The sequence below is a fragment of the Protopterus annectens genome, chromosome 7.part0 (genome assembly GCF_019279795.1).
Source record: "Protopterus annectens isolate FY-2018-M chromosome 7.part0, PAN1.0, whole genome shotgun sequence".
In the NCBI taxonomy this organism is placed as follows: domain Eukaryota; kingdom Metazoa; phylum Chordata; order Ceratodontiformes; family Protopteridae; genus Protopterus; species Protopterus annectens.
Genome location: NC_056739.1, coordinates 1,092,456,218 through 1,092,469,310, shown reverse-complemented (window position 1 = coordinate 1,092,469,310; position 13,093 = coordinate 1,092,456,218). Strand labels below are relative to the sequence as shown.

The window sequence follows — 13,093 nt, the reverse complement described above, 5'->3', positions numbered from 1 at the left end:
TCCATTGTGTTACAGTTTATAAATTCAAGGAACCGTTGGGCGAGGGTGTTTGGGCTTGAGTAGTTTTCCCAGTCAATGTTTGGGTAGTTGAAGTCACCCAATAACATAGTGTTTGGAGAGACCTTCATATTCTCCAGTGTTCTCAGGAATGCCAAGTGGGGTTCCTGTAATAGGGAGGGTGTTCTGTAGCAGGCTACAAAATGAAAGGCAGTTTTGCCCACTGTTAGTTGCACATGGATGGTTTCCGATGCTTCGTGCAGTGCCACTAACCTGGAGGTGTAGGTATCTTTGATGAATATAGATACTCCCCTCCTTTTGTGCTTCGTCCGAGTTTTGGGGCTGAAACGCATGGTATGAGTTATAACCTGGTAGTGCTGGGGTGCTCTCAGGAGCCTTGAACCAGGTTTCTGTTACTGCACAGACATCGATTTTCTCCATACTGAGGAGAGCCTCAGTGTGTGCATCTTGAGGTTTAGACTTCTGGCATTGAGTAGCATTACCTTTAGTTTTTATCCTTGGGTTGTCTATGGAGGTGGGTTTGTCCTTTGAGCCTTGCCTAAAAAAGCACTATGGGGTGGCAAGAGCCTTGGCCAGTATCAAAGCCTAAGGGTGACAGGTGCAAGCCGTCCCTAGCGAAGCAACGTGGCTTGTCGAGCATGTCATCCCAGGCTGACAGACACTGGATCCCCTTTGAATGACACCAATACTTTAGCCAATTGTTGAAACTGATCATTTTGTCTTTATACTGTGGCATCATTCTTGGTGAGGGCAAGATGCTACTCAAGGTCAGGGTCATACCAGCCTGGGCTACATGGTCAGAGAGCTCCTCTATGTCTCTTTTCATGTAGTCCAGGGAGGTACGTCTCAGGTCATTCACACCAGCATGGACAATGACGGAGTCATACTTGTACTTGCTTTGGAGTGACCTGAGTGCTTGCATTATGTGGCGGATCCTGGCACCTGACAGGCAGCTTACAGTGACCTTCTCCTTGTTCAGTCTGGTGAGCGGGACGTCAGTGTGCCGGACAACAGAGTCCCCTATAACAAGTGTATTTGGTGTGTTGTTTGGCCTTAAGGGCTGTGACAGTGAGGCACACTGATTTTGTGAGATATGTGATTTGTGGGTATTGTTGAGGGCTGGCTGTTGCTTGGATATCTGCTTAGGAGGTCTTTGCTGTTTAGACAGATTTTTATTTAGAGCCACCGAGTATGTTTCTGTGTGTTTATGTGTTGGGTATGCAGATGCAATAGGTCTGTGTGAGACTGGATTTGTGGTGTGGGTGGTTACCTTTTCCTCCTGACTGACTGTGCCAGTCTTGGGTTGAGAGAGCTCTGCCTCCAGTTTGGCTGTGTAACTGCATCTCTCACATGTATTAGAGTTTGTTGAAAGGAGGAGAGGGTTGTCTGTGTACATAAGGCAATTGTAACATTGCCTCAAAATTCCCAGATTCACCAGCTGGACTGGAGAGTAACCTTGAAACTGACCCTTGGACATACCAGATTAGTATAGGGAACTGTTTTTACTGATCAGATTAGGGAAGGGAACTGATTTTTCACTTGATCAGGAAGGACCAATCGGGAGTCTAACACTTATGAGAAGTCAAGGAGGGTGTAGTGCTTTAGTTAGTTAATGTTTCCTTATAAGAGCTGAGCAAGTGCAGGGCTTTAGAAAGAGAATAGAGTGATTACTTTGAGAGTTTGAACAGTTCTAAGGGAAAAAGTGAAGAGCAGACTTTGTGGAGCTTGGAATAGTTTAAACCTGTTTAGGCGGCGCTGCCCGACACTGCTCAGTGCGCAAAACCACGCAAAAAGAGAGTTGTAGGGTTTTAAGAGAGAGAGATCAAGGAGTTTAGAATTTACCCAAAATGGCCAATAAAACTACAGCTTCTAGGTAGTAACCACTCCTCCAGGGACAGGCAGGCTGTTCAGTGTTAACCACTTCCACTGGTGAACACAGAGACTTCCCTTTAGCCCAAGCAAGTACTGGCCTTCTAGAAACTTCCAAACAGTTCAGAACAGCAAATCTGTAACTGAACTTTCTTAACTTTCAGAAAGTGGGAATAAAGCAAGATTTTTTTTTTCTTTTTGTTGTAGTTTAAAGGTAGCAGAGATACACAAACAGCAAAATAATCACAACAGTGCAATAAATGACCCCACACTTGAGTGCTAGGCCAAAATCAGGTAAAATGCAGTTTTTAGAGAAACAACGATTTTAAATTAAGTGCAACACAGGAAATGCAGTAAACAGGCTCTAGATGTGTTCCAAGTACTGTTACTATTACAGATATAAAATTTAGCAAGCCGGAAAATGCCAAAAAGTAGGTGGCAAAGCAGTAAAACTTAACAAAAAATCAGAAGAAAATACTTAAAATCACAAAAGTGGCTCCTTTTCTTCTCTCAGCGTTTTCTCCCCTTGGTAGGTGCTTCAGCAACAACTAGCAAGCCTGAAAAAGACGCCAAAACTACGAGGCAGCCTGGTTTTAAGAGAGACAGAACAAGGAGTTTAGAATTGACCCAAAATGGCCAATAAAACTACAGCTTCTAGGTAGTAACCACTCCTCCAGGGACAGGCAGGCTGTTCAGTGTTAACCACTCCCACTGGTGAACACAGAGACTTCCCTTTAGCCCAAGCAAGCACTGGCCTTCTAGAAACTTCCAAACAGTTCGGAACAGCAAATCTGTAACTGAACTTTCTTAACTTTCAGAAAGTGGGAAAAAAGCAAGATTTTTTGTTTTTTTTTCTTTTTGTTGTAGTTTAAAGGTAGCAGAGATACACAAACAGCAAAATAATCACAACAGTGCAATAAATGACCCCACACTTGAGTGCTAGGCCAAAATCAGGTAAAATGCAGTTTTTAGAGAAAAAAATGATTTTAAATTAAGTGCAACACAGGAAATGCAGTGAACATGCTCTAGATGTGTTCCAAGTACTGTTACTGTTACAGATATAAACTTTAGCAAGCCAGAAAATGCCAAAAAGTAGGCGGCAAAGCAGTAGAACTTAAAAAATCAGAAGAAAATACTTAAAATCACAAAAGTGGCTCCTTTTCTTCTCTCAGCATTTTCTCCCCTTGGTAGGTGCTTCAGCAACAACTAGCAAGCCTGAAAAGATGCCAAAACCATGAGGCAGCCTGGTTTTAAGAGAGACAGATCAAGGAGTTTAGAATTGACCCAAAATGGCCAATAAAACTACAGCTTCTAGGTAGTAGCCACTCCTCCAGGGACAGGCAGGCTGTTCAGTGTTAACCACTCCCACTGGTGAACACAGAGACTTCCCTTTAGCCCAAGCAAGCACTGGCCTTCTAGAAACTTCCAAACAGTTCAGAACAGCAAATCTGTAACTGAACTTTCTTAACTTTCAGAAAGTGGGAAAAAAGAAGATTTTTTTCTTTTTGTTGTAGTTTAAAGGTAGCAGAGATACACAAGCAGCAAAATAATCACAACAGTGCAATAAATGACCCCACACTTGAGTGCTAGGCCAAAATCAGGTAAAATGCAGTTTTTAGAGAAAAAAACGATTTTAAATTAAGTGCAACACAGGAAATGCAGTAAACAGGCTCTAGATGTGTTCCAAGTACTGTTACTGTTACAGATATAAACTTTAGCAAGCCGGAAAATGCCAAAAAGTAGGCGGCAAAGCAGTAAAACTTAACAAAAAATCAGAAGAAAATACTTAAAATCACAAAAGTGGCTCCTGCCTCTTTTGTTGTAATGTGATTATTGTGGACTGAATATTTTCTTTTTTCCTGTTTTTGTTAAATGCATTCTGAGCAAATCTATATAAATTAACTTTGTTACTAATGTCTATATGACTGATAGACAAATTTTCTTGGGTCTCTGCTGAAAAGGTTTTTTATGACCCAGTTGGACTTTTCCAGTTATCAAATGGAAATACATATTTATTAATAACACACACTATAATTATTGGTGTACTGGGATTCACTCAGAGCTTTTGCTCCTTTTGCTTCATTTTGGGAGTAAGGTACATCACCACGAATACCAATGTACAGTGGGACAAGCATTATCACTCCATTACAAAAATGGAGTCTACAAATCATTAGTAAAACTCAATTAAATGTGGACTTTCTGGCAGAGCACCACCATCTGGTCTGGTACCTCTCTTAATTCAAGTGTGATGATGTTACTTCAGCACAAAACATTATTTTACTAATTTTGCCTGCTCTTTTAACTGTATGTTAATTAAAGCAAAAAGAAGTAGTTTAAAAATATGGCACATTTATATCGCTGATAATAGAAAGTCTCTCCAATATATATTTGGTCATACATTGTAGTACTAAAAATGCAATCGGCCTGAAATTCAGGCTTTGGTACTTACCCTTCTTGGCACAATCATAGAAATTGGCTCGATTACTCCTTTTAATGTCACTAATTTATAGAACCTGAAAACTTCACAGGCAGATACATCCAGTCCTTGTTTTGGCATAATCCCTGGAAAAAGAAGAATACACTAATTTTAACAGCATTTCTGTTTGTTCCTTGCACAATATTTAAAATGCAGTGAATGTTTATTTTATCTAACAGGATATAGTGTGCAGACTAAGGTAATCATAAAAAGGATTAATGAATGGTTGTCTAACATTTCCTGCTAAGTGTATTTTTATCAAATGTTGTTTCTTCAAATGGAAGTAAGTGCATCTGCATTTAGGAAAAAGGCAACTTAAACATTTCTCTGAGATGTGACTGGCCTAGAACTGATTATAAGGAGTGAACAGACTCTCTATCTAAAGGGGGAGGGAGGGGGGAGGATTTTTGTCCCTATGAAAAGCAGTTGCTTTTTTATTTAATTTGCTGAATGCTGCTGTTCTGTTTAAAGGGACAGCATTTCATGAAATACAATGTAGGGTATTGCACTACGACCTTATTGGCTACAAATGCATCATGTAACTCTTCTGGGCAGTCGTAACACTTCTTCAGTTCTGACAACACATGCACACACACACACACACACACACATGCACACACACGTACACGCACACACGCACACGCACACACACACACACGCACACACATATCTCTTAACGATATCTGAAAAAATGTGCTGCAGCAGTGATCTTACTTGAGTGTTAATTGTCAATGTTTTAGATAAGAATAAATGGCTTGAAGAAGGAATAATACGTGAAATAACTTTAGTAGCTCAATTGACATGTTGCTTATAGAGCCTACGATTTTTGTATCTTTCACGTCTCAGCTCTTACTTAAAGAGTAGACATAATATAATGTTATGTGAGGTTGCAGCTTGGAATTTTCTTTATCTTTTGCAGCACTTTCTAGCTCCCTGTTCCTGTTGTGCCTGTTTACTTTCAGTACTACTGATGTAGTTATGTTCTTTGATTATTGACTCTGGGGTGAAGTATCTGCCATGGCATGGTGAGCATCCAGGCAGGTAAAAAGAGGTTTATTAAACTCTAATCTTTTCCTCAGATATAAGCCTTTATAAGAGCAAAAAGGACAGGTATACAATGTGAGCAGTGACGTCATGTCACTCACTCACTCATTCATGAAATCCCTCTTTCGGTGTAAGCTGTCACACCTTGGCAGGTCCCCGGTGTCCCCTGATGATGCACTGATGAACTTGTGTCACTTAGATATGCACCCCACTCCCACACCCAGACAGAGTAAGCAAGCTAAGCCTAATCAGTCCTCTCCCTCCCTGTTTATCTCCTCTAGTGACCAGACCTGGTATCTGAGCTATGTTGTCTAGGTTAGATAAAGTCAAGGCTGTGTCCCCCTATGGCATGGAGCTGGTATAAGCTTGAATTCCTTTCAACTTGCAGAGATTTATAGTTCAGACTGACAGATCTGGGACAGATACTACATGTGAATCATTTATTGTATTATTTTAACAATCATGCAGCAAAAAAGGATAGCCATTGCCCTTTGTAGAGAACGGTAATAATCGTAATTCAGATTCCTTTGCAAAACTGCAGTAATCATATGGAGTTCCTTGGTTTTGCTTAAGGTGACTCTCTTACATGATCCCTGCTCTAAGGTGTGCCTCTTTTATGGGAGCTAAAAGTCTAGCCAGAAATCTAGATATTGCTTACATAGTGTGCTCCTTGACTTTATGATCTAGACTCAAATTAACAAGCATAACACACTTTTACCTTATACCTATTGTTAATATTTACCTTTATGCCTGTATCCATTTTTGCTTATTCATTTGCATAGTTTTCCCAACTCTTACTTGTAAGTGTTGTTTTTTTTGTAAAATGTCATGTACAAAACTGTGTGGAACGTCTGCTTTGTGAGTCTTCTGTGCAAAAGGGATACAATATTTTTCAGTAGGGCTAACTAGCCAGCAAACAGTAACTGTAACAAATTCCTAGCTGCATTAAGCATATTCAACGATCCAGGCTTTGGCATGCAAGTTAACATGTTCTGGGGTAGAAAAGGCACTCACAGATTCACTAGAGCACTGTTTATTTGCATCAGTTTAGGTTCATAGATATTTACTATCCATGAGGTTAAGAAGGCCACTGAGAAGCCTAAGCCAGTTTTTCAGTTGTCCCTGACCACCATTTGGTGAAGTGAATTGCCCAGTTACTCAGTAGGAAAGTTAGTGGAGGCTGACAGACCTTGTTCTACACAAAGCAGGTCATCAAAATCCCTTATACAAACCGCCAGACAACTAATAAAGGCATACATCTGCATAAAAACTTACTATGACAATTGAGCTTTTAGAATATCACCTGCAGCGGCCCAAAACAACTCAAAGTACTCAAATGTAGTTCCCTTTGCCAATATCTTCAAAACAACAATCCTCTATTTGAAGCCTGCCTGAAGTTCAGCCTAGAAAAAAGTGACTTTATCTTGTTTTGAACTGGTAGCTTCTGATTTAAAGTATTAAATGTTGTCATTTGTGATACCACTGTCACAGGAATCTGTGTACACCAACCTCTCTCTTGGTCAAGGACCCTTACCTTATTTTTCAAAAAATGAATGTAACACTTAAGGTTTAACATTACCTTCTACCAGAAGTGATGGTGCAAGTTTACAGAGAACCAGTTCATACAGATCCCAGTTTGTTTGCATACACCAGCACATTAAGAGAGACATTCCAGTATACTCTGTGTGTTCATAACTCCACATTTTTCCATTTACCTATAACAAACTTATTTTTTTTACAGTTAAGGTGGGTAATGAAATTCATTTGCACAATACAGTTTGTGAGTGCTGCAGGCAATGCATTAACTCACTTACTGAAAGAAGTAAAGTCGGACCTACTAAAGGTGCTTATTATACCTTGATAGAATATATTTGAAAGGAGATCCCTGGCTGTCAGGATGTGTGTTGCAGTCATGTGGCCAATGATAAGCACATATACTAAAAACTTAGTTTGCCTTCAAAAGCTGCAGCTCTCAGTAACCTAAGTTCACAGAACAGTGTATTTAATGGTTAGTATTTTCATTGTTGTACTGTTTTTTATTGTTACAGATGTATCCTGTTATTTTATCTTTTATGCCTTTCTGTAATATATCTGTTTTCCTTTGTTTTAATTACTAGACTTATGGGTGCAGTACACAAAACAAATGTACATCGCCATACTTTTATCTGGAATTTTCTACGTAATATTTAGTAAATATTTTCAATCAAATACATTTTAAAATTAAAATTGCTGTAGTGTTATAACTTTTTGTCCCACATTCTTGTTTCATTAAATCTATTGCGCTTTATCTTTTTTATGCCACTTATTTCATACTTATTCAGTGGGCGGCCATGGTGGTGCAGCGATTAGCGTTGCTGCCTCACAGCAAGAGGTTCTCTGGTTCAATTCTCGGCTGGGATGCCTTCTGTGCAGAGTGTACATGTCCTTCCTGTGGTAGCATGGGTTTTCTCCAGGTTCTGCGGTTTCATCCCAAAGACATGCAGTAGGTGGATTGGACACTCTAAATTGGCCGTGTGTGCCTTCTGTGGAAGGCTGGGCGCTGGGCTAGCAGCTTGACACTGTAAAACTCCACTGCCAATCATGAGTGGACAGATGATCTGCTGTGGCGACCCCTAACCAGGAAAAGCCAGAAGAAGATTTCATATTTATTCAGTTATAAATGTAACCTTGTAGACTGTATTGTTTTCTCATTTGTTCATTTTTTTAAGTTGTCTTTTACTTTCTGTTATAAAAAGAAGTTGGTTTTATTATAAAATTGTGTTTGGTTCTGGGACTTTGTACAAAATAACAAAAAGTGATTCAGTTATTTTTTTTAATTAATTAATTAATTGCAACAAATTAACTTGCTCCTTAATACTGCTGCCTTCTGTATTTGAATTTCATTTTTCAATCAATTCTATCTTTGTGCTACATTTACTTTTTACAGTATAGTCTTTATCAGGCTAAATTGAGTGCTAGATGAAGAGTTACCAGATGTGCCCAATGAGATAAGGGTATTTAGTCTATAAGCTTATATTCAAGCATGCAGTGATGTCCTGTGGAAGCTAAAGAAATACTTGCATCCATCTGCCTCCAAACATCCATTGGCATCAGTCACTATTGCTAGAACTATTCTTCATTTTGTGTTAAGGAAGGATTTTCAGGGACTAAAAACCCTGCTCACATTGGAGACAATGTGCACCTTGTCTTCCTCTGACAATCTCAACTTGTATAGGCTGTAAATTGAACACAGGGCGCTGTTAGCATGGTTAGGGGAACAAGCTCAGCATAACAAAATGTTGTTGTAAAAACTATTAGACATTAATTGGCAGTGTCAGAAATGCAATATTTTATATAAATCATTATAATCCTTTGTGAATAATTTACCTGTACTTTGATGTGGTCACAGTCAGAAAGGTCTAGATACATTTACTGAGATGTTTACTTTCATAGGTTGAGGATGACTTCAGCCATCATGGTAATTTTGCACTTGTTTTCTGAATTAAGAGGGCCATACTGGGGTTACTCCTTGAATACAGTTGATTTGTTTTTCTAAGGATTCATTGTTAAAGAAACTACCACCTTGCATACAAAATACCATTCATTTCAATTGTGTTTGATTTTCCATGTTGAATCCTACCTTGTCTTTCTGCATTAAAATAAAATATTAGAAGATGCCTTATTATTCTTTTTTTCCTGAATCTTTTATTTTTATCTTACTTTCTGATGATCATCAATACCCCTCTTCACCTGGCATCTAGGACGGGGGCATCATCTAAGTTGTTGTCAGGCTTTTATGAAGGCCCAAACTTCTCATTAACCTGCAACAGTCTGGATGAGCAATTCTTCCATGCTGACAACCTGTGGGCATGTGCATGGTTTCTGCATATGCACATATCCTGGCTGTACCATGCATGTTCTGCTTATTGAGTATGTGTTCTCAGCCCTTTCTGCTGCCTTCCTGCAACACCTAATCTCCTGTGTATATTGGCATTGCAGTTGACTTACCTGTCTCCCTCTCTCAGGATGGACAAGCTTGCATTAACCTCTTCCACTTGCCACAGCTGGCTCTTCTAGCACCTAGGTTGATCTCAGGTCATCCAGATCACATTCAGGGACTTTTGTCTTCATGTCACAGAGACAGTCTGATGTATCTGTATATTTTTATTAACCTGGTGTGTGGATATTTGGGCTTTTCTGAAGGATTATTGGTAGCTAAACTCAACTTGTTGTCCCTACTGTTTGCTTTGAAGATATCTAGCATCTGCTTAATTCCATCCTCTAGGCCACACTGCTGGAAAGTCTAGTATGAGATCATTGGCATGGACCTGTTAGAAGTGTTCCTGAGTGGTTGCTTAGGTGACAGTGCAGCAGTCTCTCTGGCTCAGAGCTCAGAGCTCTGTCTGTTCTTGTTGAACTATACCTGTAAATGCACCGTTTGTTTCTTCACCTATGGTTAGGCTTTACTTAAGATCACTGCTTAGTTAACTTTCTTATTTTCTATTACGTGCTGGAGATTTGAACCTGAATGACGCTTGTTAATTTTCTCTCCTTACTGAGGATCTTTATCTTTTTGTTTGCCCTTATTTGCTTGCCAAGATATAAACTGTATATAGGCATCATTAAAAATTAAGGAAATGCAAGAAAAATAACTAAATGGACTGAGGCTTAATTAATTATCATGTCGACTCTCAAGAGATTTGAGTGGTAGGCCACTGATTATGTCATCAAGAAAAGACATATGTAAATAAAAATAAATAAATAAATAAATAAATAAATAAATCTCAACTCTCTAGAGATCTGAGTGGTAGGCCACTGATTATGTCATCAAGAAAAGATGTCAAGTGATATTGAATTTCCTTAGTGACTACTGAGCAGAACAAAATCCCAGTGATATCCTTCACTGAGGTTAAAGCCGTTCTGTAGAATTCTAGATCAGTTCAGAACAAACTAGCCATAGCTTCAGACTTACCAAACATGACCGCTCTCTCAATCACCACTGAGATGAGACTTGATCTAAATGGTGACTTTTAACAACATGCTACAGTTTCAGTTGTATGTTGCCTGACAGACAGTTTTACAGTTGATGACATAACTGCTTTTCTCAGATACACACTTCGAATCTATAGTGTTCAAGCAGGTAGGACAAAGACCTACAAATACATCATAATGCGTGTATGGGTTGTATACTTCTGATGTATCATTCAGATGGTGGTAGGCAGGATTTTCTTTTAGAAATTATTAAAATTCTCATTTTCTAACTCCAGAAGCTCCCCAAGTGCTTGACCCTTGGGGACATTAACATGATGATATATGTCGTATGTAGAAAGCAACAAAAAGCTAGCAGATAAGTAATGTACACTCCAGCGGACCAAGCACTTCAAATAATATGTAAAATTTCCAGAGTGAACTCTAGTGCTGAGGACACACAAATCTTTAATAAATAAAATACACACAAAGATAAAAAACAAGAAGGTGAATGCTTTCGCAGTCTACTGGCTGCTTCTTCAGACCTACTAGCACAGTGCATCTGAATTAATTATATACACACCTAACATCAGTTAATCAATTACATAGTAAAAACTTGTCCTTCCCTTAAAGTTATAGCTAAATGTCTATCTAGAGTATAGCTTATAAAAAACACAGTGATTTGTATAAAAGTGAACATGTCTTAAGCACATGTTTTAGAGGAAAACATGCTCATTTAAGCCAGGAGACTTATCTGCATTCAGATGCACTTTCCACTCTTGTTCCCTATGTTCTGTGAAATTTTTAAAATCACCCCCTCTTATTACACTCTAAAACATCTAACACAAAAAACATAAAATCATGACCAGCTCCAAGGTCACTAACATGCAATGCTAATGTACCTTTCATTCTTTTATGTCTTACATCATTAACATGCTCTAATACCCTTTCTCTCAGTGCCCTATTGGTCTTCCCTACATAATAACTAAAACATTTCAGACAGTATGTAAAATAAACCAAGCGTTTCATTGCACAGTCTGAATATAAAGATGTCTATATCTAGAAACCTTTTAAAGGATGTATAAATAAACCTCCACAATGAACATACTTACAGGCCTTGCAATGCCTACAGGGGAATGTCCCCTGCCATTGTGATGGTGGTTTATAGCCTTCCCTCATGTTATTATAACATAGATGTCTTTTTAAAGATAAGTTATTCTTAAAACTAAAACTTGGTGTTTGTCTCAAAACTGCACTTATTTGTCATCTGCTTGCAAAATGGCCCAATTTGTCTTGACTATATTGCAGACTGTGTCAGCATTACTGCTGTAAGTCAACACCATTCTGAGTTTGCCCTCTTCTGTAACATCATTCTCCTCCCTTCCATACCTAACATCTTCTGAAAAATAGGGTTTCCTTTTTGTGTGTTTAGTTGATCTCAGTTCATTAATAGACTCATCTCTCTTTCCATATAGCCTCTCTGTAAAAAATACCTTTTCAGTTCTAACAAGGCGTCCTCTAACATGGCATTATCATTATGCAACCTCATCACCCTTAATACCCGACCCTTCACTATATTTCTGGGTATGTGACGAGGGTGCATACTTGTTTTATGTAAGATATTATTTTTCTTACATTTCTTTTAAAAAATGGATGCCTTCAACTCCCCTAGAGCTTCTCTACTCAATTTGACATCTAAAAACTTTATACACTCTCTAGAAGCTGTGTATTTAAACCTCAGAAATGTGGTCAAATGTAAATAATCAATAAATTCATATATCAAACAAATTGATCCCTTCCATAAAATAAATACATCATCCACAAAACATTGTACCACACTACGTGTTCTACAAAACCATTGTTCCTCTTGACACAGTCATATTCCCATTGTGCCAATACCAGGTTGGCATTGCTATTGGCACATGCTGTCCCCATAGCTATGCCAACCTTCTGTAGATATAAACATGTTGTTAAACAAAAAAAACATTATTTTCTAACACTAACTCTAAAAGTGTGCAAATCAATTCTACCTTTTCATAATTATGTCTGGTTAGTAGCAACCTGATTTTCTCCAATCCCCATAGACTGGGAATCACTGTAAAAAGGGGATGTTACATCAAAGGTCATGAATGCCAAATCTTCCTCCTCACTAACATTGCTCATAACCAGATGCAACTCTCTTAAAAAAACTTTCGTGTCTTTCAACACTGTCTCATCCATATCTACAATGGGGCGCAAACTTTTCTCAATAAAAATTGAAAGGGGTTCTGTGGCTCACCCCTTACTGGATACTATTGGTCTCATTGGAGGGTTAACAATGTCTTTATGCACCTTCGGAAGTTCATACAACACTGGTATTAATGGTTGGCCTACATTAAAATAGTGAGACAAACTGTCTGTAATCACCCCAGTTATCAGCAAGTCAAACACAAAAAAAGACAGTCTTTCCATGATGGCTTTAACCTGTGTATCTGACAATACTTGATACATATCACTATCACTTAACATAGCACACATACTATCTAGATAAAAAGTTTTGTCTAAAATCACAATCCCTCCACCCTTATTAGCGGGTTGGATTTCTATAGCTGTCATGGCTTTCAGTTCTTGTAGTGCTCTTATTTCACTAGGAGAAAGGTTAAATAATTTTTTTACTATGCTCTTTCTGCAGTGCTTCCCATATTTCTTTCTCACATACTGACAGAAAAGTTTCTATACTACTAAGGGGTTAGTCTCTGG

The 13,093-nt window shown here is 38.5% G+C and overlaps 1 protein-coding gene across 4 annotated transcripts in view; it reads right to left on the bottom strand.

Moving 5' to 3' along the window:
• Positions 1-13,093, bottom strand: part of CORO2B (coronin 2B) — a 1,242,233-nt gene that overhangs the window by 141,648 nt on the left and 1,087,492 nt on the right. For all 4 annotated transcript variants that reach the window (XM_044077673.1, XM_044077669.1, XM_044077671.1 and 1 more), the window contains exon 10: positions 4,337-4,449. In XM_044077673.1, coding sequence (XP_043933608.1) covers positions 4,337-4,449 — 113 coding nt within the window. The remainder of the gene's footprint in view (positions 1-4,336; positions 4,450-13,093) is intronic.